Here is a 26,529-nt window from a genome sequence, read left to right on the forward strand (position 1 = left end):
CCCAGCGCGGGGATGTCGGGGTCACAGCAGGGCCCCACAGTGTGACTGCACTGCAGATCGGGGCCTTAAGGACGTGGTGGCCTCCGCGTCCGACAGCATGACGCACATTCAAGTCCTTGTGACCTCAGGGGAGTGAGATGACTCAGGTCAAACTCTGAGCACAGTGACATTCAGCTAGAGATTAATAAGAAAAAATACCTAGAAAATTCCACCTTTGGAAATTAAGCCACAATTTCTAAATAGCCCTGGGACAGCAGAAGAACTCATAATGGGAATTAGAAAATACTTGGAACCTGGAGATACTGAAAATAAATCAAAACATGCTGTTGCCGCCGCAGCAGCTCTAGAGGAGAAAGCAAGGGTGCGTGCAGCAGGAGAGGAAAGAAGCTGCAACTCCACCGCCAGAGCAGCCACCCCCGGGGACGCGAATCCCGAGCCCGCCCTGACGGCCCGAGAGAAACCGAGGCCCCGGGGTGCTGAGCTGTGCGTGAGGGCGACCGACGGAGCCGTAAACGGAGAGCAGATTCCTTCCACCGGACGCAGCAAGTGTATCCTTAAGGAAAATAATGTCGAATCAGACAAAATAAAACTTAAGAACTTCTGTTTATCAAAATAGAGAGAAGACTAAGCCACAGAGCAGGTGTTCGCAGAACAAGCCTATGAAAGGCTTCCAGCCGGGCCCGCGAAGGACGTCGAGCTGAGGACCCTGGCGGCTGTGCACCCAAGGGGAACGCGCAGGCCCACATGCACCACCCGCCGCACCTGCCGGGGCCGGGCCCGGGAGGCCACCTGCTGGCCACCCTCTGACCACCGGCGGGGCAGGACATGGCAGGAACCCGCGGCAACACGGGGTCGGGGCTCACAGGTGCCCGTGAGCTGAGCGACGCCCACAGCGAGGGACATGGCCCAGATGGCACGAGCCCGGCGGCTTCAATGGCCCGGGGGCTGGACGTCCCCCAGCCCGGCGGCCTCCCCCCTGGGACCTGGAGACCCGGCCCGGTCCCCGGGCAGCTGCCTTCTGCGGGGCTCTCCCCCGGAAGGGCGCGAGTCCGTCCTGGGGGCCCCCCTTGAGGCCTAAGCACCTCCCAAACACCTGCTCCTAACGGCCCCCCACCGGGAGCCTCAGCCCAGGAGTGTGGGCGGCACAAGCTTCGGGCTCCAGAAGCGGCCTGTGTGCCCCAACGGCCCCAGGAAGCTGCGCGTCACCGGGGGCACCACCCTCGGAGTCACTGCGTCCGAGGTCTCGCTCGAGTGCTTGTTACAGGAGATGCACACCTGCACACCCGTCACTCACGCGGTTGGGGTATACCATTCATATTGCAATGTAAAGTCAACTAAAAATCAAAACAATACACACCAAAAGACGTAGACCTGGACCTACAGGCAGGGACGTTCCTTCACACCAGGTGAGAAAGGCTACAAAGCAGCACACGCGGTACGATCCCACGCTTGCCGACACAGCACACGCGCACGGAAACGGGATACACGCCAACACTCATTTCTTTAAAAACATTTATTGAGTATGTGCTATGCGCCAACACATAATTTACGTGGAAGACATCTCTACGACTGTACTATCCATGCAGAGTCCCGTCACATGCATCACCACCTCCAGGCCCTGCACGGCTTTGGGGCGCCCACCTTCACACGACAGGGAGGGACCCAGGCAGCAAGGACACCATGACACATGATGCGTGAACAGCCACTTTCACAGGAGTACGAGGTTGATGCGCGTGTGCCCTACGAGTTGAGGTCTAGACCTAGCTTAGGGACACGGTGCCACCGACTCGGCCACGAGCCAGACTGTGGACACCTGGGGACACAGCCTACTTCTAGAGCACAGACACGGGCAGTGACAGGGGTGAGGGGTCCCAGCCGAGCCCCACGCGGCGCCTGTGGAGGCCCCGAGGAAGGGAGCGCACACGCACACGGGTGTCCCGCCGCCGGGCAGGGGAGCTCACGGGCCACAGGAACGGGGGCTCACATCCAAGCGCATCTCCGCCCGGGCTCGTTCCTGCAGCACCTGCCTCCCACAACTTCACCATCATCTCCAGATGGGAAAGACCTTCTCTCCAACCTGAAAACAGACAAAGCAAATCAGTCATAATAAACCACTTGAGTGGGACTCACACGCAGCACCTCCTGATGACGACTCAGGATCGCACCCAAGAGCGACTTCCAGGAGGAGAAGTTTTCTTAATGACCAACATTAAGACTTTGACATAAAATTGGCACAAAACAGGTAGGAGACCAGAGGAGAACCGTCGCGTCCCCTCTGCCGTCCTGCACCAGGTGTGGGAACGGCGGCCCGGCCCGCTCTCCACCGGGGCCTCCTGGACACGGGAAGGGTGGCCCTGGGCTGGGCCCCTGCCCTCAGACTCACCTTCCTGCCCCCGTTTCCTGTTCTACCAATAACAGCACCCACTTCCCGTGAGGAGGGTGAGAAAGCAGCGCAGGCGCGCGAGGCCGAGGCCGTGGCACCGCGACCGCCACACCCGTCTCCCAGCACCAGCGCCCAGCACCCGCCCTGCAGCACGAGCCATACTTTCTGCGATGTGGGGTCTTGTGTGGAAGTGACGGACCAGCTGAGCGCCACGGACATGTGCCTCCTCCACACGGGGTTTCTCTGCAGCACAACCGAGCCTGTGATCACATCTCCCGAGAGCACGGACACGGGCTCGTCCATCATAAACAGCACCTGCTTCCAGTGAGTGGTTCTGCAAGACACGAGGCACGCGTCACCTCTGTGGGGCGGACCCCCAGGCTCCCCTGCGGGGCAGACGCACCAGGCCCACACGAGGCCTCTGTGGGCGCCAGGGACTGGGCCGCAGCCCAGCGAGCACGTGGCTCTAGCATGGGCGTCCCTGCCCAGTCCCTAGGCTGCCAACGCCGAGTTCTAGTTTCCGCAGCGCAGGAAGGCCACTGCCCCTGCGAGTCGGGCTGGAGGGGGTGTGGCAAGTGCGACATCTGGGACCAACGGTCACGCTCCGCGCTCTCCGGGTTCTGCAGGCTCTGAGGACACGGCTCCATGACCTCGGGGTCACGCTCAGCCCTCACGTCCCTCCGGCCCCAGGCACTGTGAGGGCCCCTGTCCCCACGTCCCAGAGCGCTGCCCGGGCTCGGCACCTGCCTGCCCCACCCCACCGTGTGTGGGCGCACGACCCCGGGGCCTGAGTTCCTGCCCTCGACTGGCGACAGCTGGCATCTGTGCGCCGGGACCGGGAAGGGTGGCCGAAGGCCTGGCCCCGCCACCTCCACGGACGCTCCGGCCAACAGCCTGGCTCCTGTGGTGCGGATGGACACAAGGCCCCGAGGACCCCTGCTGCAGCCAGTGTTGACCCGAGCAGCGCGGCTGCCCGCCCCGGCCCGGGCACTACCGCGCAGGCCCACGGAGGCCCCATGAAGGCAGCGCTGCACCGGGCTGCTAGGTCCAGCTCCGAGGCAGACCGCAGCGCCCGGCACGCCCGAGCAGCGAGCAGCGTCAAGATGTTACTGCACAGAAGTGTCCCAGGGGCGGCTGGGGGCTCAGTCGGGGGAGCGTCTGCCTTCGGCTCACGGATGACCCCAGGGCCTGGGATCGAGTCCCGCAACGGGCTCCCTGCTCAGCGGGGCGTCTGCCTCTCCCTCCCCCGCCCCCGCCCTCTGCTCATGTGCTCTCTTGCCCACTCTCTCCCTCAAATAAAATCTTTAAAAAAAAAATTGTCTCAAGAAACACTGACCTTCCTCAAGAAAGTCTTGGGGAGTTAAAAGCCCCTACAATTCCATGGGTTGTGCTTGTATTAGACCATGGGAAGCTGAAGCAGCGTCCAGGGCAACTGAGGCAGGCAAAGTGCGCTCCGCCCGTTCATGCAGGGGTCAGAGGGCAAGCAGGGCAGCCCAGGGCAGGGGCGGGTGGGGCACGGTCCCGGTCCCCCGCCCACCGCCCGCACACGCTGCTGCCTCCCCGACGGCAATGCGGCAGGGGACCTGCACCTGCTCCTCCCGGGGCAGCGGAGCCCCTGCGGGTGCTGCACACTCACGGGTGAAACGGGCCTGTGCTTGGCACCAGCTGCGGCTCCTCCTCCTCCAGGCTCTGGAACCGGACACTGAACCAGGCCGTGAATCCATGCAGCGTGCCGGCCTTCCTGATCTCAAAGTGCAGCTCGCCTTTCATGGTCTGTTCAGGCAAACGATAAGGAAGGGACGTGGCTCCCGTGAGCGCGTGACAGCAGGCGGCGAGGGCTCCGGGGCAGGAACTAGCAGCTGTCCCCGCCAGCCCCGCTCAGATGCCGCTGCACTGCCCGGCCCCACGTCTAGTCCAGTAACTGTGGATGCAACTTGCTAGTGTCGCCAAACACAGCAAACCTGCTCCTCGGGAAAGAACTACTAAAGCTGGCAGCACAAATTCACATGCTGCAGATAATCAGAAAAGGTTTCAAGCAACGTGGGCCTCATTTGCCTCATTTTCTGGCCCCATATTTAAGTGGAATCCTATTTCTTCTCGATTCTGGGCATAAAGAACCGGGCCTCTCTATACTGCGAAACTAAGTGCAGAGCCAACAGCTTAGCTCCCGGCTGAGCTCCAGGGGGTTCCAGGGACCTGCTCCCAAGCTCTGCACCTCCGAGCACACCCTTAAAATGAGACCCTCCTGAATGCACACGCGCCACCTCGTGGCAACAGGGGGAATGTAAGAGTAAGAATTAAGAATTTTGTCATCCACGGCAGCACAACTTAGAAAAAAAATTTTTAACTTGATATCCTTGAAGAAACTAGATATAATGTATTAGAATCTCAAGATGCTGAAAATATTAAACATAAATATAAAAATGACTGATGATATTAAAGAGGTCCGTGAAAAAATAATGTAAAAATACAAAATCAGAGCATAAAAAAGACAATACTCAGGGAAAATCAAAGGCAAGGTTCCTCAATCTGTTTATTCGCACAGAGTCTGGTACGTGTGCCGCCCACTTAGCCTCCGGGGCTCTCACCTCCAGGTCAGTGATCTGCACGGTTCTCGTGTCCAGCTGCAGGATGGTGCACGGTTCAGACAGACAGTCTTCTGGCTTCAAAATGTGGTTGTACTTGGGCTTCGAAAAAAACTCCTTAATCGCTAAACATCTAGGGAAAAAGTCAAAGGAGTTGCTCAGAGGCGTGAACCAACAGCTCAGGTTCTGACACACGCACCCGCTTTGTCTCCAGCGTGAGCAGGAATTCCACGCCACCATGTGCGGCACGAGGGCCCCAAGGCAGGGCCGGGGGTCCCTGGGGCGGCCCGCTGAGCGTGCGCCATGTGCGAGCACACCTACGCCCTCCTCGTGGGGCCTGAACACACCAACACCCTTCCCACGCAGGCTGCCTGGCCCACCCCACCGTCGTGGCTCCGGTCACCACGGCCCCCTCCCGACACGTGGACAGGAGGTCCGTGGGAGCCGAGCGCCGGGTCACTGTGTAGACACTTGGTCATCTCACGGCACAAGCAGGGTGAGGACGGTGAGATGTGCACACACGGCCCTGTCTAGGAGGCTCCGTAAGAAATGCTCTGAAGCTGCAGGACTGCAGGCCACGGGCCGATCGGGGCAGCCCCCGCCCTGCACTGGGCGTCCTGCCGCCGTCACCTGCACTGCCGAGCGCTGCCCCTGGGTGCAGGCGGGGGTGGGGGGTGGTTGTGGGGCCGGGGCCCAGGGCTCTGTGTCTCTTGCCTTCCAGGGACAAGGAGCTACCTGGCCCCAGCCCCCGCGAGGCCAAGGTGAGAGCCCGTCCTGGGCCCCGAGCAGGATGTGTGTGGGGGGGGCTGGGGCCAGCTGTCTGCACCCCGTCTCCCAGGACATCCCTGGGCGTCTCCCCAGTCCCCCGTCCCAGCGCTGCACGGGCTGCCGGGAACGCACCCCAGACCCAGAGCCGCGGTCCGCGGGGAGCCCTGTGCCTTCCTGGCTCCTCCGGGTCCCGTGGGGGACTGGACATGGCCCGAGCGCCCACCTCCCATGGCTGGAGCCTCACCTGCGGCCCCCACTTGTCCTCTTCCAGAAACTCCGCCAGGAGACCCGGTGCGCGGACAAATGGATAAAAATGATCAAGTGATGGGACCACTACCTCCCCAGCGAGAAGGTGGGGCGCTGGGTGCCCCCAAGGGCTCTCCGTCCTGACGGGGCTGGGGGGCTGCCCTCAGTGTCCTCCTGCCCTGTCCTCGGGGGAGCCCCCTGCCTGGGGAGAGTCTGCTGGGAGCCTGGGGTCGGCGGTGGGGGAGTGTCAGGTCGGGGCCACGGTCCCTGCTCCTCGTGGGGGACGGGGCCCAGCTCCAGGGAGACCCAGCCTCCCGCAGACACCCTGGAGCCGAAGCCGGAACCTTCTAGATGCCTCGCGCTCCCTGGGCTCCAAGGGGCCGCCCTGGGCCCCTCTCACCAGCACTGCCTTCCTCCCCGCAGCTGCGACGCCGGGTCTACAAGGGGGTCCCGCCCCAGGTGCGGAGACAGGTGTGGCTGTGATTGCTGAACGTCGACCAGGTTAAGGCCAGGAATGCCGGGAAATACCAGGTGGGGCCCGTCCACTCCCCGTGGACCCTCGGTCCCCTCCCTCCCCAGGGCTGACCCTCCATGTCCCCTCCCCACCGGGCTGAACTCCCGCGTCCCCTCCCCACCCAGGCTGATCCTCCATGTCCCCTCCCTGTCCAGGGCTGACCCCCCATGGCCCTCCCCACCCGGGCTGAACCCCCGTGTCCCCTCCCCACCCGGGCTGACCCCCCATGTCTCCTCCCCACCCGGGTTGATCCTCCATGTCCCCTCCCTGTCCAATGCTGACCCTCAGTCCCCTCCCCACCCGGGCTGACCCTCAGTCCCCTCCCAGCCCATGACAGCTGGGCACAGGCCCTCACGCAGGCCCCGTGGGCACAGTGGGCACTTCTGCCGTCCCCGGCCTCCCAGGGGAAGGGTGGAGGTTCCTGCAGGACACACTCCCATGGTGGCCCCAGGGCTCCCTGCCCAGGACGGCAGCTGCTGACAGGTCGGGGTCTGTGTCCCTGACGCCGGCTCCTCCTCCGGGGGTCTCCCCGCAGGAAATGAGGAGGCGGCCCTGATCTCCTCCCCGGACATCATGCAGATCGACCTGGACGTCAACCGCACGTTCCGCAGTCACACCATGTTCTGGGACTGCTACGGGGTTGGGTGAGGCTGCTGGGCCAGTGGGGTTCGGGGGCCCGGGAGAGGCCCGGGGGCTTCTGTGCAGGGGACACGGGGTCTCCGAGGCCGGGGTGAGCAACGGCAGCAAACAACACACTGCCACATGGTAGGGTGCTGGGGATGACCCCCATGCCCCCACCCCCGGGGTCTCGGGGATGGGGAGGCCCCAGGACGGGGCCTCCAGGGGTCACTGTCTGAGCTGAACCCCAAGGGGGTGAGGGGCGGCCCCGTGAAGAGCAGGGGGCCGGGGTGGGGGCGTGGGGGGCAGGAAGGGGACCTAGGGGCCAGGGTGCATGGCCGCGGCTGGACCGGGACACATGGAGCCGACGAGGGTCGGACAGGTCAGGGTGACACCCACCCTCGGTGCTTTATGTACTTCTGAATTCTGGGCATTTTATCTTAGACAATTTGCAGTTGGTGAGCACACGTAGCATGACGCCCCCTAGATGCCGCCCTGGTCCAGGCAGGCCCTGCGCTGAGCACACGGGGCCCCAGGGGCAGGGGCAGGGGTCACAGCAAACCCCAGACTGGGGTCGCCTGTATCAGTAGACGTCTCCGTGTGCACCTTAGAGAAGAGGGTGCCCTGTGTCCGCAGCCCCCCACCCCATCCCCTCAACCACCGCCCCCACGCCATCCCCCTACATCACCCCCCACACCATCCCCCACACCTCCACACCCCCACCCCTACACTATCTGTCCCACCCCCGCCCCCCACAAGGACCCCGGTGCAGCTGCCCCCTGTGGGACATGCTCAGCCTCCCCGGCCACCTTGGGGTTCTCTGGACGGCCTGCTCCCGTCAGAAGCCCGGGTGTCCCGTAGAGTCCCCAGGGGCCGTGGGGAGGGGGGAAGACAAGGAGCCCCCGACAGGGGGGTGCAGGTGGGTGGAGCAGAGGGTGCAGCTACGTCTGTGTGCAGCTGGCAGGGTGTGTGGGAGCCCGGGACCCCAGGGGTGACCTGCAGGGGCGCCAAGGGCGAGGCTGGGGAGCCACCAGGCAAGGGTGGCTGGGCTTCCCGGGGGCCGCTTGGACTGTCTCCCCACGAGAACTTGGTGCTCCTACCTGCAGGGAACCTGCTGCCCCCCGGGGCCCCCGCGGCCCTCAGAGCGCGGCCGGGTCAGGCTGACCTGTGACCCCCGGCCCGGGGGAGCCAGCCTCCAGCAGCCCAGGCTGGGGGCCGCGGAGCCGGGGTGCAGACTCAGGCCGCTGTGCGGGGGGCATCGGGCGGCTCCTGGCAGTGCTGAGGGGGCTGTACCCCGTACCCCCCGTGCTCAGATAGTGACCCCAAGGGTTCGCAGCCTGTATCCGGGTCACACCTGCATGACGGACGTTCCCTGCTCTCCTCACGGCGGCTCAGACCTAGAGCCCCGAGATGCTCTGGGATGGGCGGGGCCCGGGGTCCCCCCGCAGAGTCCAGCCCAGGGACACCTGGGAAGGCCTGAGGGTGCGCTCAGGGCCACGGACGCCCCGGCTATGTGGGCTCGGGGCAGGGGCCACGTGGGGCTGGAGGCGTTCCCGGGACACGGGGCCAGGCCAGGGCAGCGGAGGAGAGGGGTCAGGGGCTGCGGGGACCGGGGCAGGGGGAGCGCTGGCTCCAGGGGGCGTGCGGGGGGGCCGCGGGCGCTGGCGGTGCTGGGGGAGCCCGGAGCTGCACACCCCACGGCGGGAGCCGCTCGGAGGCGTCGGACACCCCAGGGTGCACTTAACCCCCGGCCGCTGCACGTGTGAGGTCGCCGCCTGTCCCCGTGCGCAGACCTGACCCCAGAGATCGGCCCCCGCCGAGGGGCCCTGCGGGCCGCGGGGCCTGCGGGGCGGGGGCTGACTGAGCAGAGCCCCCCACTGTCCCCCCTCCTAGGCAGCGACCCTGTTCCACGTGCTGGCGGCCCTACTCGGTGTACGACACCGTGAGTGTCCCTGCCCCCGCCTCCTGCCCCGCGGGCGGCCTTGTCCTGAGTGCTGGTGACCAGCGGGACTCACAGTCGGGGCCCCAGCGCCACGCCCCGAGATGCCGGGGAGGGTCTCTCTCCTCCGGGACGGGCAGGGGGCGGGGTGCAGACCTCCCAGGGGAGGCAGGGCCTGCGTGCCCGAGGGCCGGGGCTGGCCGGGGCCCCCGCGTGCACCGCGGCCGTCCTAGAGCTCGGGTCTGGACCCTGACAGACGGCACTACCGAGGAGAACCCGGGCGGGGAAGGCTCCCACTCCCCTGAAGGGCAGGAGGCCGCCCCCTTCCACGGCGCATTCCAGAAGGGTCCCCGAGGACCCCAGCTCACACGCTCCCCGGCCCCACGGGGTGTCCTGGCCCAGCTCCCCTCGTGGGACCTGCCAGGGGCCACAGTCAGGCCCCCCCCCCCCCCCCCCCCCCCGACCTGCCCTCCGGGGGGTCTCCAGACCTGGCGGGTCCCCTGCAGCCTGGCACAGCTCACGGAGGCCCCTCCTGCTGGTCTGAGGGACGGGGTCCCTGGCTCGGCGGCCGCAGGGCTCAGTAGCAGGGCCTGGTGTGCTGGCGCCCGAGCTGCTCCGGGTGGCCCTCACCTGACCCCCCTGCCCTCTGGGAGCCCCCTCTGGGAGCCCGGGCTGTGAGGGAGCCGGGGGAGCCTGACGTCTGTGGGGAGGGTTCAGAGGGCCTCAGGGCGCTCGCCCTCCGTGGGGCTCTGGCTCTTGCAGGAGGTGGGCTACTGCCAGGGCATGCGCGAGATCACGGCCATTGTCCTCATGTTCCGCCAGAGGAGGACACCTTCTGGGCGCTGGCCCAGCTGATGGTGGACGACAGGCACGCCATGCACGGTAGGGGCCCCCCGGGCTGCCGGGCGGGAGGGGAGTCAGGAGGGCCTCCCTGCAGGCTGCTGCACGGGGGGGGGGGGGGGGGGGGGGGGGGGGGAGCAGGCGGGGACCCCCCAGCACGCCCCCCCACGGGCAAGGGCCCCGCCTCCCCGGTGGCCTCGGGGTCCCGGAGCCACGGCCACCCGCCCCACCGTCTGCAGGCCAGGCTCGCACTCCCGCTGCTCCCCCAACCTCCCGCCCAGCTGCCTGCTTGCCCCCCAGGCTCCCCTGGCTCCCTCACAGCCCGGCCACACGGGGCCCAGGGGGCAGTGTCTCAACCCCCTGCAAGCCCTCAGCCTCACTCCCAAGCCCCACAGAGGGCCGTGCACGCCCATCACCATCCCCGTGGCCTGCACCCGCTGCCCCTTGGGGCTGGGGACCCGCCTGTCCCTGCAGCGGCTCCTGCAGGAGAGAGGGTGCTGGGTCAGCTGGGTCTGGTCCTCAGCCCCCAACCCACGCCCCGCGGGGTCTCTGTAGGGCGAGGGTCCCCGGGCCCCGCGTCCCTCACATAGGAGGCAGCCCTGCCCTCTGGGAAGAGCGGGTCCATTCAGGGCTCCGAGGGCGGTGGGCACACGGGGGTCAGGGCGTGGGGGGAGGCCCCTGCCCCGACACCCCCCACCCCGCCTGGTGCAGGAGGAGGCCCTGACCGTGGGGGCCTGAGGCCTTCTCAGGCTTCGTCCCGGGCTTCCCGAAGCTCCTCACGTTCCAGGCTTATCAGGGCGCATCCTCCAAAGAGCTCTCCCCAACCTGAGGAAGCACATGGCGAGCGGGAGCTCCTAAGGCCCGTCCCCGGAGCCCGGGGCAGGGGGTGGGGGGCACGGCCCTCCGAGGTGCCCAGAGTTGGGGTCACGTTCCTCCCCCTCGGGGCTGGGCTGGGCTGTGGGGAGCGCGTCCACCTGGCTCCAGGGGCCGCGGCGTGGGGTCTGAGCACCTCCTGCCCTTCCGCCAGGACAAGGAGCAGATGTCCACTGGCATCTACACCCCAAAGTGGTTCCTGCAGTGCTTCCTCGGCCGGGTGAGGCCCCCCCAGGACCCCCGCTCCCGGACCTGCCCCCTGCCCCCGGGGAGGGCCCAGCTCAGCCCCACCCTCCAGACTAGCCAGGCCCAACACCGGGGCCCTGAGGCTGAGGCTCGCAGCCCAGCCCGTCCTGGAGAAGCCCAGAGGGTCCCTGGACGAGGTTCCGGGGGGCGGGCCGTCTCTGCCTCAGCTCCCCCGGGTGAGGCCGGGTCAGCCCGGGGTGTGGACGGGCCCTCGGCCCATCAGGCGGCCAGCCTGGGGTCCTCTCGAGGCGTGGTGTCATCAAGTGCGGGAGAGTCTGTGCCCCCAGGGGTGCGGGAGGTGCTGGCTGGGGTGGGAGCCCGGAGCGGCCGGGAGCCCTGATCTCCCTGGGAGGAGGGCACGCACGGGTGGGGGGGGTGCTGTGGGGCCTCTTCGGAGGCAGCGGGGGGGCATATGGCAGGCCTAGCCTAGCCCCAGCCCAGCCCCCCAGGGGCCCTGCTCAGGCCACTCCTCCCACCCCACTGTCCCCTAGACCCCCTTCTCGCTCACCCTGAACCTGTGGGATGCCTACGTACTCGATGGGGAGAGGGTGCTCACGGCCAGGGCCTACACCATCCTCAAGGTGCACAGGAGTAAGTGAGCCCCTGGGAGCCCAGGGGTGCCGGGGGGGGGGGGCAGGGGCGGTGACCCTGTGCTCTGAGCAGCACCCAGACCTGGGGCGGGGGGACGGCGGGGCAGGCGGGTGCAGCGGGGCTCCCTGAGAGGAGCAGTGGGCAGGGGCTTCCCCGGCCAGCGCACTGCCCACGGCGCTCCTGGGCACAGCGGGACCCCAGCCGCTGGCCTGGGGGCACCGGGGGCCCCAGGGCGGGGCCCTCTGGGTCTGACTCTTGCCCACCGCCCAGAGCGCCTCCTGAAGCTGCCCCTGGAAGGGCTCCGGGAGTTCCTCCAGGACTCTCTGGCCCAGCCCTGGGCCCTGGAGGACGAGGCGGTGCTCAGACACCTTCGGGCCTCCATGACCCAGCTCCGGAGGATGCGGTGGGACCTGTCCCCCCCAGGTGTGCTCAGGGCCCCGGCCCCTCCCGACTCGGCCTGGGGCCGCCCACAGGGGACAGAGCCCCCGGGGCCCCCGTCCTCATCTCTGGGGCTCTCCTCTTCTGCTCCAGCCTCGGGGACCCCAGGCCAGGGCTGGGTGGGCGGGCACCCACTGCAGGGCCTGGGCACCAGTGTGGGGGGCTGAGCACAGGGTCAGGCCGGGGAGCCACGCGGGAGCCGTGAGGACCCCCGGGGCCCCCAGTGGGGGACACACAGCCTGCTGGAGACGCTGACCCCGTTGGCCTCTTTCCAGCGGGACCTGAGGAGTTCCCCACGAGGCCCCTGGGCCTGGAGCGAGTGTCCCCCGCGCCCGGGCCTCTCCTCCCTTCTCCGGCCTCTGAGACACCGCCCAGGGTGGAGGAGCCGGCCTCCCCGGGCCCAGCCACCCAGCCTGAGCCGCCCGGACCCCCTCCCGGCCAGGCCATTGTCCAACTCTCCCCCCCCCCCCCCAGCGATGGAGCTCACTCCCCACCGTCCCAGTGCATCAAGACGGTGCAGGCAGGCGGCCTCCAGACATAGTGGGCTTCAAGACAAAAAACGGGGTCCCCTTCCATTCGGCACCTGCCTGGGCCACCCCAGATGCCCTGCGACGGACCAGGCCCTAGAGCACCCCCGGGACTCCCATCACAGTGTCCCCCCAGCCCCCTAGGGACGACGCTGTTGGGCCCAGGACACCCTTCCTGCCCCGCGGCCACTGCAGCTTGTGCCCCTCGCTGGGCAGTGACGGGCACAGCCAAGGCAGAGCCAGGGTGGCTTGAGCCCGCTGCCCCGAGGCCCCATACAGGCCCGGGACCCTCTGCCCTCTGCGTCCACGGGGCAGCTCGATGCTCGCGGGCCTTGGGGGCAGAGCATGGTGGTGAGTGCGGGGCCCGGAGGCTCTTGCCCGCCGTCACCATGCCTTGCCTCGTCTCACTGTCCCTCCTGGAGGGCGGCACCCCCCTCACAGGACACCAGCCCCTGACTCAGAGGGACCTGGGCTGGCCTGGCCCCGGGCTCTGTGGGGGCAGGGGCGACTCGAGCCACCCCAGGCCCATCACGAAGACTAATGGGATCCAGCGCCCCAGGGCCCTGGCCAGGCCTGGGTTCTGGCCCCGGGCTGAGCGAGCCTTTTCTCAGCTGGATGTGGCCTCCTGGGCCCTGGGCGTGCCCCACAGATCCAGGTCGCTGACCTAGGGCAGCCCTGGGGATCCCGGGACACCCCAGGGAGGGCAGTAGGGGCAGGCCCGTGGACCCCACCTGCACCCACACCAGGAGGCAGGCTCCTCCACGTGCTGGGGCTCCAGCAGTCAGTCACCTGGCCCCAGGGGGCCCGAGGCCAGGGTCCAGCTGCCTTGCGGGGACCCAGCACAGGAGCCCATGGGCCGCAGGTCCATGTCAGCCCTACTGTCCCCAGAACCGCCTCTCAACGCCCCAACCTCAGGACACGCGCCCCCACCCGGAGTCGAGTCCGCACAGGCTCCCAGGTGGGGGACTCCAGCACCCACACCCCTGTGGGATTCCCGCTTTCCTCTAAGGACAGGAAGGTCTCCCAGGGGAAGGTGCACACCCTCGGCTCTGAGCCCGTTTGCTGTTGCAAGTTCAATAAAGTGTTGTGTGAAAATGCATGGCCGGCTCGTTTCTGCATCTCCCGGAGCTCTGTGCACGGGGTGTGGAGACACCCCCAGAGAGGAGGAGGGGGCACCGCCCAGGCCCCGACCAGCCCCTGCAGGGGCGCTGCCAGGCACACACAGCTGACCTCCCCACATGCCTTCCAGGGGCGGCCAGATGCCAGGGTCAGGACCCCACAGACTCTACTGCGACTCAGCCTGTGCCCGCGGCCAGGACGGGCCTGGGACAGAGTGACAGCCAGGGAGCCTCAGGTCACCAGGGTCTGTGCTAAGCGCCCTGGGAGGTCTGTGCCCCCTCTGTCCAGGGGGCCTGGGCTGCCCAGGCTCCGGGGCGCTTCCTCCCCTCCCTGGGGCACAGAGGGCCCACGGGGCGGTCAGCGTGGCCCCGGAGGGGACGTCAGGACAGCAGGCCCTTGCAGCTCTCACACCTGGGCCACCCTCACCGGGCGGGCTCAGCGTGCACAGCCGGTGCTGCTGGATCTCTCACACCAGAGTGTGGAGGGCACCCTGCATGCCCTAGAGAGTAGGGTCTGGGTGAGCGTGGGGCTCGGCCTGGGGGCAGGCAGCGCAGGGGACCGAGGGACCCCAGCCCCGTCCCCACCCCGACTCCCACACACAGGCAGCCCCAGGGCTCCCCCCATGGGCAGCCGGCTCCTCAGGAGCTCCCCCACGGCGGCCCCGAGGTCTGGCTCCCCGCTGGAGAGGCGTCGGGGAGAAGAAAAGCGGCCGGCGCTCGGCGGGGACCCACTGCCACCCACGGGAATGTGGCCGAGCCGGACCTTCCAGCTCAGCTGACCCTCCGGCGGGACGCACGGCACGAGGGAGCCCGGGTCGGCCAGGAGAACCCAGCTAGCCGCCCAGCGCCAGCACCAGAAATGATGGTGTTTCAACCGTTTCGGCGTCAGGATGACGCAGCCCAAGGATCAGATCGCGGCACGGCGACAGGCACACACACACCCCAAACCCAACAAATGTCAGAATCCCCCGATCGTTGTCAGACAGCTGCCGGATGGTTACAGACACGACGCTGGGGTCCCCGGTAGGACACACGGAGGACGCTCCAGACCATGGCTGCAGAGGCGCTGGAGGCCTGGGGATGTGCCTGCGGGTGCGACGGGGAGCACGGGGCGGCGGGAAGCACCCTACAGAGGGGGGCCCCTCCTGGGAAAGGACACCCGGGCCCTGCGAGGGCTCCGGATAGGGACATCTGTCCTCCTCTCCGTCAGCTTCTGGTTTCCCCCCTAGTTTGTTCTTCCTCATTCTCCTTCAGCCTCCACCCTGCATCCAAGCCAATGCCTCAGGGTGTGATCCTGGAGTCTGGGATCGAGTCCCATATCGGGCTCCTGTTGGGGAGCCTGCTTCTCTCTCTGCCTAGGTTTCTGCCTCTCTCATTCTCTCTCTCTCTCTCTCTCTCATAAATAAAATCTTAAAAAACAAAAAAACAGAGCCATGTATATGCTGCCTACAAGACGCTCACCTTAGACCTATAGACACCAGAAGATTGAAAGCCAGGGGATGGAAAATCATCTATCATGCTAATGGATATCAAAAGAAAGCTGGAAGACTTCTATCAGATAAACTAGATTTGAAACCAAACACTGGGGACACCTGGTGGCTCAGTGGTTGAGCATCTGCCTTCAGCTCAGGATGTGATCCTGGGGTCCCAGGATCGGGTCCCACATCAGCCTTCCCTTGGGGAGCCTGCTTCTCCCTCTGCCTGTTTCTGCCTCTGCTTCTCTCTGTGTATCTCTCATGAATAAATAAATAAAATCTTTAAATAAAAAAAAGAACCAATACTATAAGAAGGGATGAAGAAGGGCATTATTTCATAATTAAGAAGACTCTCCATCAAGAAGATCAAACAATTGTAAATATTTATGCTGCCAACATGGAAGTACCTAAATATAGAAACCAGGTAACAGCAAACATACAGAAACTCACTGATAATAATACATTGACAGGGGGTTTTAACACCCACTTACGGCAATGGATAGATCATATATGCAGAAAATCAACAGGGGAACAATGACCTTGACACATTGGACCAGAGGGACTCAACAGATATAGTCAGAACATTTCCTCCTAAAGCAGCAGAATACACATTCCTTTCAAGTGCACATGGGACATTCTCCAGAACAGATCACATCATGGGCCACAAATCAGCCCTCAACAGGTAAAAGAAGATTGAGATCATACCATGTACATTTTCAGACCACGACACTATGAAACTCGAAGTCAACGGCAAGAAAAAATTTGGACAGACCAAAAATACGTGGAGATTATGAACATCTTACTAGAGATTGAATGGAGCAACTAGGAAATTAAAGAGGAAATTGAAAAAAATAGAAACAAATGAAAATGAAAATATGTTTCTCCAAACCTCTGGGATGCAGCAAAGGCAGTCCTAAGAGGGACGTACATAACGATACAGGCCTACATCAAGAAACAAGATGTCTCCAATACACAACCTAACCCTACACCTAAAGGAGCTGGAAAAGGAACAGCAAACAAAGCCTAAAGCCGGCAGCAGAAGGGAAATAATAAAGATGAGAGCAGAAATAGACAATACAGAAACAATAAAACAGTAGAATGGAATAACGAAACTAAGAGCTGGTTCTTCAAAATAATTAATAAAATGGATCAATCCCTAGCCAGCCTCATCAACAAGAAAAGAGAAAAGACCTAAATAAATAAAATCACAAATGAGAGAAGAGAGATCACAATCAACACCAGAAAAATAAGACAATTATAAGGGAATACTCTGAAAAATTATATGCCAACAAACTAGGAGACCTGGAAGAAATGGACAAATCCCTAGAAATGTGCAAATGAACAAAACTGAAATAGGAAGAAATAGAAAATGTGAACAGACCCATAACTAGCAAAGGAATGAATCAGCAAGGCACCTGGGTGGCTCAGTGGTTGAGCGTCTGCTTTGGCTCAGGTCAGGATTCCGGGGTCCTGGGGGATCGAGTCCCACATCAGGCTCCCCGCATGGAGCCTGATTTTCCTCCTGCCTATACCTCTGTCTCTCTCTGTGTGTGTCTCTCATGAATAAATAAATAAAATATTTTTTAAAAAAGAAATAAAAGATGAGAAAGGACCCAAATAAAATCACAAATGAGAGAAGAGAAATAACAACCAACACCACAGAAAAACAAATGATTATAAGAGAAAAATTATATTCCAACAACTTAGAAAAACTGGAAGAAATAGATCAATTCCTAGAAATATATAACATAGCAAAAATGAAAAGGGAAGAAATAAGAAACTTGAACAGACAGATAACCAGCAAAGAAATTGATTCAGCAATAAAAATCTCCCAACAAACAAAGTCCAGGACCAGATGGCCTTCCCGGGGCAATTCCTCCAGACATCTAAAGAAGAATTAATATCCATTCTTCTCAAAGTATCCTCTCGCCCCACCCCACCCCCCCCCCAAAAAAAAAAGAAAGGAAAACTTTCAAATTCATTCTATGAGGCCAGCATTACCCTGATACCAAAACCAGATAAAGACCCCACTACAGAGAGAGAGAGAGAGAGAGAGAGAGAACTAAAGGCCAATATTCCTGATTAACAGAGATCAAAAACTCTCAATAAAAAACTAGCACAGTGAATCCAACAATACATTAAGTAAATTATTCACCATGATCAAGTGGGAGTTATTCCTGGGTTGCCAAGGTGGTTCCATATTAACAGATCAATCACTGCGATACACCACATTAGTAAAGGAAAGAATAAGAACGAAGTGACCATTTCAACAGATGCAGGAAAAGCACTGACAAAACACAATATCCAGTCATGGTGAAAACCCTCAACAGATTAAGTTTAGAGAGGATGTATTGCAACATAATAAAAACCTTAGATGAGAAACCCAGAATATCATCCTCAATAGGGAAACACCAAGAACATTTCCTCTACAGCCAGGGCCAAGACAGGGATGTCCGCCCTCATCACTCTGACTCAACACAGCCCGGAAGTCCTAGCCACAGCAATCAGACAACAAAAAGAAATAAAAGGCATCCAAATCAGCTAGGAAGAGGTCAAGCTTTCACTATTTGATGATGAATGATTTTCTGTATAGAAAACCCAAAAATATCCATCAAAAAACTGCTAAAACTGTTAAATTCAGTAAAACACACAAAGTGAACTTGCAGAAATCTGTTTCATTTCTATGCAACAGTAATGAGGCAGCAGGAAGAGTTATTGAGGACTCAATCCCATGTATACTAGCACCAAAAACAGTAAGATACGTAGGATTAAGCCTAACCAAAGAGGTGAATGCTCTGCACTGTAAATCCTATAAAACACTGATGAAAGAAATTGAAGATGACACAAATAAATAGAAAGTCATTTCATGCTCATGGATTGGAAGAACAAATATTGTTTATATTTTTTAAAGATTTCATTTATTTATTCATGAGAAACAGAGAGACAGAGAGGTAGAGACACAGGCAGAGGGAGAAGCAGGCTCCATGCAGGGAGCCTGACGTGGGACTTGACCCCGGGTCTCCAGGATCAGGCCCTGGGCCGAAGGCGGCACTAGACCACTGAGTCCCCCAGGCTGCCCTGTTGTTTAAAAGGCTATATAGTACTCAAAGCAATCTACACATTTAATGCGATCCTCATCAACATAGCAATAATATTTTTCACAGAGCTGGAACAAATGATCCTAAAATTTGTATAGAACCACGGAAGATGGGCTGCCTGCGGAGGGGGGGGGGGGGGGGTGTCAGCGGTTTAGCGCCACCTTCAGCCCAGGGCGTGATCCTGGAGACTCAGGATCAAGTCCCACGTCAGGCTCCCAGTGTGGAGCCTGTTTCTCTCTCTGCCTATGTCTCTGCCTCTCTCCCTCTTCTCTGTGTATTCTCATGAATAAATAAATAAAATATTTAACAACAACAACAACAACAAAACACGGAAGATTGAAAATAGCCAAAGCAGTGTTGAAAAAAACCAAAGCTTGGGTTCCAGATTTCAAGTTATATCACAGAGCTCTAGTGATCCAAAGAGTATGGTGCGGGCACAAGGAGAGCCTTAGATCAATAGAACAGAATGGAAAACCGGAACAAGACACACACCTGTGACTCTATGATCAATTAATCTTCAACAAAGCAGGAAAGAATATCCAACGGCAAAAAGACAGTCTCTTCAACAAACGGGGTTGGGAAAACTAGGCAGCCACGTGCAGAAGAATGAAACAGGACCACTTTCTTACACCATGTATGCAAAAAATAAATTCAAAATGGATGAAAGACCTAAATGTGAGACCTAAAACCATAAAAAGAAGAAAAAGATAGGCAGCAACATCTTTGACATTGGCCATTGGATCTTCTTTCTAGACACGCCTCTGAGGTGAGGGAAACAAAAGCAAAAATAAACTATTGGGACTTCATCAAGTTGAAAAGGTTCCGCACAGTGGAGGAAACAACCAAAGCTAAAAGGCAACGTACAAAATGAGAGGAGATATTTGTAAACGACACATCCGATAAAGAGTTAGTGTCCAAACTATATAAAGCAAATATAAATCTCAGCATCCTAAACACAAATTACCAACTGAAAATGGGCAGAAAACATGAATGGACATTGTCTCTGACAGGACATCCAGATGGCCACCAGACACAGAAAGTCACTCAGCATCACCCATCACCAGGGAAATGCAGACCCAAACCACAATGAGATGTCACCTGACAGCCGTCAGAATGGCTAAAATTAACAACACGAGAAACAACAGGTGTTGGTGAGGCTGGGGAGAAGGGGGAGCCCCCTTACACTCCTGGTGGGAATGAGAACAGGTGCAGCCACTGTGGGAAACAGTGTGGGGGGGCCTCAAGAAGTTAAAACAGAGCTACCCTATGATTCTAAATTGCAGAGCGAGGTACTTGCCCCGAGGATACAGAAGTACAGATTCGAAGGGGGACGCGCAGCCCAGTGTCTGTAGCAGCGTCATCAACAGCAGCCGAACGGCGGACACAGCCCAGGCGTCCACCGACAGATGAGTGGGCACAGACGATGGGGGAAATACAGTCACTGCGACGTCACTTGGGCATCAGAAGGGATGGAATGAAGCCATTGACAACGACGTGGGAGAACCGGAAAGGACTTACGCTATATGAACTAAGTCAGTCAGAGAAAGACAGATACCATACGATTGCGTTCACGTGTGGATTTTAAGAAACCAAACAAACTGGCAAAGGGCAGAGGGGGGGGAGATGAAAGAAGCAAACCAAGAAACACACTCTTAACCATAGAGAATAAAGTAATAAATACCAGAGGAAGGTGTGTGTGTGTGTGTGTGGGGGGATGGGGAATCAGGGGATGGGGATAGCGGAGGGCACCTGTGACCTGTACCAGGTGTTGTAGCCAAGGGTTGAAACTATGTCGTACACATGAAACTATATTATACTGTGTTAACAAACGGGGATTCAATTAAAACTTTAAAATAACAATTATTAGTATTGATAGAACGGGTGCGCACAGTGAGATAAAAACAGAAAGGAAATTGAAAATCCAAATAAAAAGTATTTAGAGCCACAAATCCCGTCCTTATCCCAGCTCAGGAGATGCCTGCCATGGCTATTCTCAACTCCGCAGAACCCTGGAGTTTGATTCTCTGGAGAGGCCTCTGAATGGATGGATGCCCGGCACAAACCCTAACCCAAAACATAACTATAAGGCTTAAAACTAACCCATTGAAGATACTGGGAGCCCCAGTGCCAAGCACATGACCAGATCCAATCTCTACTTGTATATAGACAATAACCCTAAACATAATCTTTATTTTTTTAAGATTTTATTTATTTACTCATGAGAGACACAGAGAGAGAGAGGGAGGCAGAGACACAGGCAGAGGGAGAAGCAGGCTCCATGCAGGGAGCCTGATGTGGGACTTGATCCTGGGTCTCCAGGATCATGACCTGGGCCAAAGGCAGATGCTCAATTGCTGAGCCACCATGGCGTCCCCCCTAACCCTAATCTTAAACCTAACCTAGCCTAACTAGACCTATCAGTAACCGGAAACCAAAACAGTAACCCCTAGTCCCTAATAATATACCTAACCCTAGTTCCAACTATAACCCTCACCCTAACACTAACTATAACCAGTAACCCTAACCCTCACCCTCACCCTCACCCCAACCCTGGCTTCGCCCTAAAGGCCTGTCTCCTCTCTTGAAATAATGGGGTCTAGTGAGCCCCAGCGTGCTGGTCAGCCTACCCGTTTGCAAATGGTGCCGTCCAATGAGAGGCCAAGAGGGGAGCCCGAGACAGTGGGAGGCGCCGGGAGCCCAGCAGATCCTCAGCATCCGCAGGAGGAGCCAGAGGCTAAGCCTCACGCCCATCCTCACGCTGATCCCCGCTCAGCCCGGGGGCGGCCCCCACCATGGGGGCAGGATGGGCGTCCCCAGGCCGCGGCCTCATCCCTGGACCCAGTTTGGGTTCTGACCCGAAGCAGCCCTAGGGCCTGGCTCTAAGTCCCGGGGGCCGAGGGAGGACCCGTGGGGGACACCAGGAAGCCTGGCCCCGCGCAGATGGAGGGCACTGGGAGAGCGCGAGCACCGTCCGCCGGGGGCAAGACCCTGCGCAGCGCCCCCCCCCCCCCCCGCGCCCCCCAGCACCCCCGAGCCCCGCCTAGGCCTGGCCCCGCCCCAGCCCTGCCCCAGCCCCGCCCCAGCCCCACCGGGAGGTAGGCCCCCGAGTGCCCCCGAGCGCCCCCGAGCGTCCACCGCGCCCCCGAGCGCCCCCTGCGCCCCCCGCACCCCCGAGCGTCCCCCAAGCGTCCCCCAAGCGCCCCCCGCACCCCGGAGCGCCCCCCGTGTCCCCCGCGCCCCCCGCGCCCCCGAGCGCCCCCTGCACCCCCCAGCGCCCCCCGCGCCCCCGAGCGTTCCCCGACTCCCCCGAGCACCCCCTGTGCCCCGGAGCACCCCCTGCGCCCCCGAGCGCCCCCGAGGGCCACCGGAGCCTCCCGAGCGCTCCCCGCGCCCCCCGCGCCCCAGAGCGCCCCCTGCACCCCCCGCGCCCCCGAGCGCCCCCGAGCGCCCCCCGAGCCCCCCGAGCGCCCCCCGCGCCCCCCACCCCCCGAGCGCCCCCCGCGCCCCCCGCGCCCCCAAGCGCCCCCCGAGCCCCTGAGCCCCCCGAGGGCCCCCGAGCGTCCCCCGAGCTCCCCCCGCGCCCCCGAGCGTTCCCCGCGCCGCCCGCGCCTCGGAGCGTCCCCTGCGCCCCCCGCGCCCCCGAGCGCCCCAGAGCGCACCCCGAGTCCCCCGAGCCCCCGAGCGCCCCCGAGCGCCCCCCATGCCCCCCGAGGGCCCCCCGCGCCCCCGAGCGTCCCCTGCGCCCCCCACGCCCCCGAGCGCCCCCCGCGCCCCCGAGCGCCCCCCAGCGCCCCGGTGCCCCCAAGCGCCCCCCCCCCCGCGCCCCCAAGCTCCCCGAGCCCCTCCTAGGCCTGGCCCTGACCCAGCCCTGCCCCAGCCCCATGGGGAGGAAGGCCCCAAGGGTGCCCCGGAGCGCCTTCGCGGCCAAAGCCAACCGGGGCGCTCACCAATGGGGTAGTTGAGGAAGTTATTCTGGCATTTCCAGTGATGGACTGTTATGTGGCCGTTAAATTAAGAATGTCGCATAGAACCCGTTATAGGGGCGCCTGGGAGGCTCAGTCAGTTAAGCATCTGTCCTCAGCTGGGGCATGATCCTGGGGTCAGGGATCCAGGGATCGCGCCCCTTGTTGGGCTGCTTCTCCCCCTCCCTGGCCCCTCCCCACTGCCCATCCTCTCTCGCCCACCCGCTCTGTCTCTCTCCCAAATAAATGAAATCTTTAAAAAAAAGAAACCCATTATAAATGTTACATCAAGAAAAGAGTGTCTCTTGATTCATATGAACAACTATATAAAGAACTGCTTCTCAGCCATCATTATTTAATAAATATTGTTTGAGGACCTTCTCTGTACCACACACTCTTGCGTGCTGGAGGCTCAGGGATGAACAGTCAAGTCTCAGCCCCTGGGCGCTTGTTTTCTAGGAAGGAGAACGGAACAAAGAACCTCAGATTGTGTCAAATGAGTGCCAGGCAGAGAATTATAATGAAGTGGAAGTACCTAGAAAACAAGGTGAAAATTGGGTGGTCAGAAAAGACCATTACATTTTATATTGTATTTTTTCCCCATCATTTCTTCAAAATTCTGAAATTATGTCTTTACGATGCAAAAGTGTATTTTAAGAACTGTTTAATGTGATAAGAACTTGCCTAAATTCTTTTATCTTAATTATTTGGATTCCGTTAAAGGGTTTTAGAACTGCGGTCCTCAAACCAAAGCACCTTAGAATCTCATGAGAGTTTTTAAAATTTCAAGTTTAATTAAGAGAAAAAAATGCATGTATCTGCTTCACATAATAAGTCTTAATAAAGTTTTCTACCATCTTGTGACTTGGATTGTTCCTGCCATAAACTTAGATTCACTGCAGCTGTTTCCTGCAAACGTAAAAGCATAACTTGAACAAGTTTCATTTCCTATGAAGATGAAAGCACAGAGCGGTGGCTGGATCTCTGGGCAGTTCTTTTACAATGGGAGCTTCTTGAAAAATAGAGTTATTTACTCCATGGGAGCTTCTAGGCGTTTCAGAGCCTGGGACTTTTCTTTCCTTCATCTCACCAAGGTTCACTGAGAACTGTTGCTCTCATCAGTGATGCTGCAGCCCACGGATTGGTTGCGATCTGGCTGGCGGTTGGTTGTTCCTATCAAGGCTGAGAACATACTGATTTGAAGATCAGGGACACTGTAAAAGTCACCCACAATTGTCAACAAGTTGTCAGAATGTAAGCTGGAAGAGATACAACTGAACCCCAGCTGTTAAGTAAACGCCAATGTCCGCGCTTTGGCCACATCCGCTTCCCCACTCACTAGTGATGGTCGGTTAATGCATCTGAGTGATGTGACCCCCACAAAGGCTGGAATGTTTGTCTGTGGTCTTCACTGCTTACATCCTCATCACTTAGAACAGTACAAGTGCATGGTAGGTGCTCAATAGTTTACTCTGTTAAATGAGTGCAGCCTGATACTTGCCTGTGCCTGCAGGATTTAGGCTGCCTAGCATTCTGGGCAATCCCCTCCCTGCTCCTCACTCAAACCGCTGAATCCTCCTCTCTCCCTGCCCTTAATGATGAAACATCCCAAAGCAGGTGCCCTGAAGGTTTAAATGTTTTCCTGCCACATTCATTTTTCAGTGAACTGCAGTGTGGGTTCTTTGCCGGATACCCCTCTACTATTTTTTCTCCTAATGCTGCCTGTGACCTCCTGATTCCTGAACCCAGTAGCCTCTGTTCAGTCCTCATGCTTTAGGACTTCTCAGCAACACTGCTATGCTGCCTCCTTGCCCTTTGGGACACATGTCCTTCTTCAGCTTCAAGGACAGGACACTCTTTTAAGTCCCCCTCCTACTTTCCTGGACATCCTCAATGTCATCTTCACTGATTTCACTTTCTTTGGCAGCAGCTAAGTATGGGCATTCCTTAGAGAGCGTCGCCCTCCTCCAGGAGGGCCTATTCATGAACTCTATCAGGTTTAGGCGAATCCTTCCTGCACTTCCATTTTCAGGCCTGTTTTCCAGTCTGATTTTCAAACTTGGACTTGCCGGTGTTTGCATATCGGAATGAATCTTCCGTCTATAGTGTGAGATTCTGGGGCCAGTCCAGTCTGAGCTCACGATCCAATTCCTGTGCTCCAAGTGGCTCAGCTTCATCTCTCTCCGGTAGCATCATCCCCGCCTCATGCCCTCCTAACCCTACCATCCAGTCAAAGCTGACAGAGCTCTTTGATGTCTTCCCTTTCATAGATTATAAAGTCCTTCACATCCATTAAGTCCTGTCTACCCCAGAATATCTTTAAATACACTCCCCTCTTTCTTCTAGTTTTTTTTTTTTTTTCTTCTAGTTTTTAACTCAGGTCTACTTTCTTCTTTATTCCTGTTGTCTCACTTGTTTTCTGAGCTACTGATTGTAATTCCTTGCTTCCCCACTCAAACACCTACAGTGATTCATTCCCTAATGCTTACAAACCCAAGTCCAGATAGGGTGGACATTGAAGGTTCTGCATACTGCTGCCCAGGCTACTTTCTCTATTGCCTTGGGTCTAACTACCCACTAATTTAACCAGAGCCCATCCAGGTAATTTTGTTACTGCCCGGATCATAACTAGAATGTTTCTGTTTTCATCCTGTGTATTGTCCCACTTAACTGGAATATTTTTTCCTTATTTTCTTTCTATAGAATTTCTACCTATTCCCAATTCAACTAAGATCCCTCCTATTCCATGAGATTTTCTCGTGATGCTCTAAGCCCTCTTAGAGCTCACTCATCTCCTGTAACACTCTTGAACAGCTGTTTTGTGCTGTGCACTAGGGCATTTTACTGTTATTTAGTCTTTCCTGGCCGCCTTCTAACTCTTTTAAAATTATTTTTATTGGAATATAATTCACATACCGTAAAACCCACCCATTTTAAGCATTTTAAAATATATTCACCAAGTTTTGTAACCATCACCACTATCAATTCCAGAATATTTTCATCACCTCCAAAGGAAACATGAATTAATTAGTAGTCATTCTCTGTTTCCCCTCCCCCCCCAGTCTCTGGCAACCACTAACCTTTGCTCTGTTTCTATAGATTTGCCTGTCACTGACATCTTGTGTAAATAGAATCATAAATATGTGGCTTCTTTTATCTGGCTTCCTGTACTTGATGAGGTGCTTCCAAGGTTCATCCATATTGTGGCATGTACCAGAACATCATTCCTTTCGATGGCTTAAATAATGTTTTATTATATAGATATACCACATTTTCTTTATCTGTTCATCAGCTAATAGACATTTGGGTTGTTTCGGCTTTTTGTATACAAGTTTCTGTGTGATCCTATGTTTTCAGTTCCCTTGAGAATATATCTATTAGTAGGCTACTGGGTCTTTTAGTAACTTTACATTTAGCTCTCTGAAGAACTGCCAATATATTTTTCAAGGAGTTACACCGTTTTATATTACCACTAGCAATATTATATGAGGATTGCAATTTCTTCAAATACTCACCAACTCTTGTCACTTTCTTTTTGATTACAGCCATATCCAGTGGCAGTGATGTAGTTTCTCATTGTGGTTTCAGTTTGCATTTCCCTAGTGACTAATGATGCTGGGCATCTTTTCATGTGCTTTTTGGCAATTTATATGTTTTCCTTGGAGAAATATGTGCTCAAATCCTTTGCCACTTTTGAAATTGGGTATTTGTCTTTTTTGGTTGTTGAGTTGTAAGCTTTTTAAAAATACATTAGGATACTAGACTCTTATCAGGTATATGATTCACAAATATTTTCTCCCTATTAATAGGTTGTATTTTCACTTTCTTTATTGGGCCTTTTGAAGCACAAAAGTTTTTAATTTTAATGATGTCCAATTTATGTTTTCTTTGTTTGCTTGTGATTCTGATGTCATTCCTAAGAAACCAGTACCTAATCCAACGTCATGAAGTTTCCACGTATGTTTTCTTCTAAGAGTTTTCTAGTTTGAGCTCTTACTGTTTAGGCCTCTGCTCCATTTAGAACTACTTTTGTGTGTGGTGTGAAGTAAGTATCCAATTTCATTTTCATGTGTCTATCCAGTCTTTCCACCACAATTTATTGAAAAGATTATTCTTTCCCATTGAATTTTTCTGAATCTCTACTGGTTTGCTTTTATTTTTTCCATGAGATAGATTTTTTTATTGAAGTAAAACTGACATACAACATCCTATTAGTGTAGTGGTTCAATATTTTCATACATTGTGAAAATTACTTACCTCAAATTAGTTACCATTAGTCACCATAAAAAGTTATTATAATATTATTGA

At 58.1% G+C, this 26,529-nt stretch overlaps 2 protein-coding genes across 3 annotated transcripts; one reads left to right on the plus strand and one right to left on the minus strand.

The window, feature by feature from the left end:
• Nucleotides 1-1,528: 1,528 nt before the first annotated feature.
• LOC144295554 (protein arginine N-methyltransferase 2-like) lies at nucleotides 1,529-5,208 on the minus strand. The gene is made up of 4 exons (XM_077867889.1): nucleotides 4,972-5,208; nucleotides 4,020-4,156; nucleotides 2,546-2,717; nucleotides 1,529-2,077 (listed from the first exon to the last, which is right to left on the minus strand). The coding sequence occupies exons 1-4, from the start codon at nucleotides 5,206-5,208 to the stop codon at nucleotides 2,045-2,047; spliced, it is 579 nt and encodes a 192-aa protein (XP_077724015.1). The 3' UTR covers nucleotides 1,529-2,044.
• A 3,750-nt stretch (nucleotides 5,209-8,958) lies between these two features.
• On the plus strand, nucleotides 8,959-13,665 carry LOC144294466 (USP6 N-terminal-like protein). Of its 2 annotated transcripts, XM_077866103.1 has the most exons (6): nucleotides 8,959-9,056; nucleotides 9,816-9,935; nucleotides 10,921-10,986; nucleotides 11,504-11,603; nucleotides 11,874-12,028; nucleotides 12,317-13,665. In XM_077866103.1, the coding sequence occupies exons 3-6, from the start codon at nucleotides 10,933-10,935 to the stop codon at nucleotides 12,710-12,712; spliced, it is 705 nt and encodes a 234-aa protein (XP_077722229.1). In that variant the 5' UTR covers nucleotides 8,959-9,056; nucleotides 9,816-9,935; nucleotides 10,921-10,932; the 3' UTR covers nucleotides 12,713-13,665. The 2 variants fall into 2 exon arrangements, with proteins under 2 accessions (XP_077722229.1, XP_077722230.1); XM_077866104.1 differs by lacking the exon at nucleotides 8,959-9,056 and having other exon boundaries at nucleotides 9,694-9,935; nucleotides 11,874-12,026.
• Nucleotides 13,666-26,529: the final 12,864 nt, after the last annotated feature.

Source organism: Canis aureus, chromosome 23 (assembly GCF_053574225.1).
Source record: "Canis aureus isolate CA01 chromosome 23, VMU_Caureus_v.1.0, whole genome shotgun sequence".
Classification (NCBI taxonomy): Eukaryota; Metazoa; Chordata; class Mammalia; order Carnivora; family Canidae; genus Canis; species Canis aureus.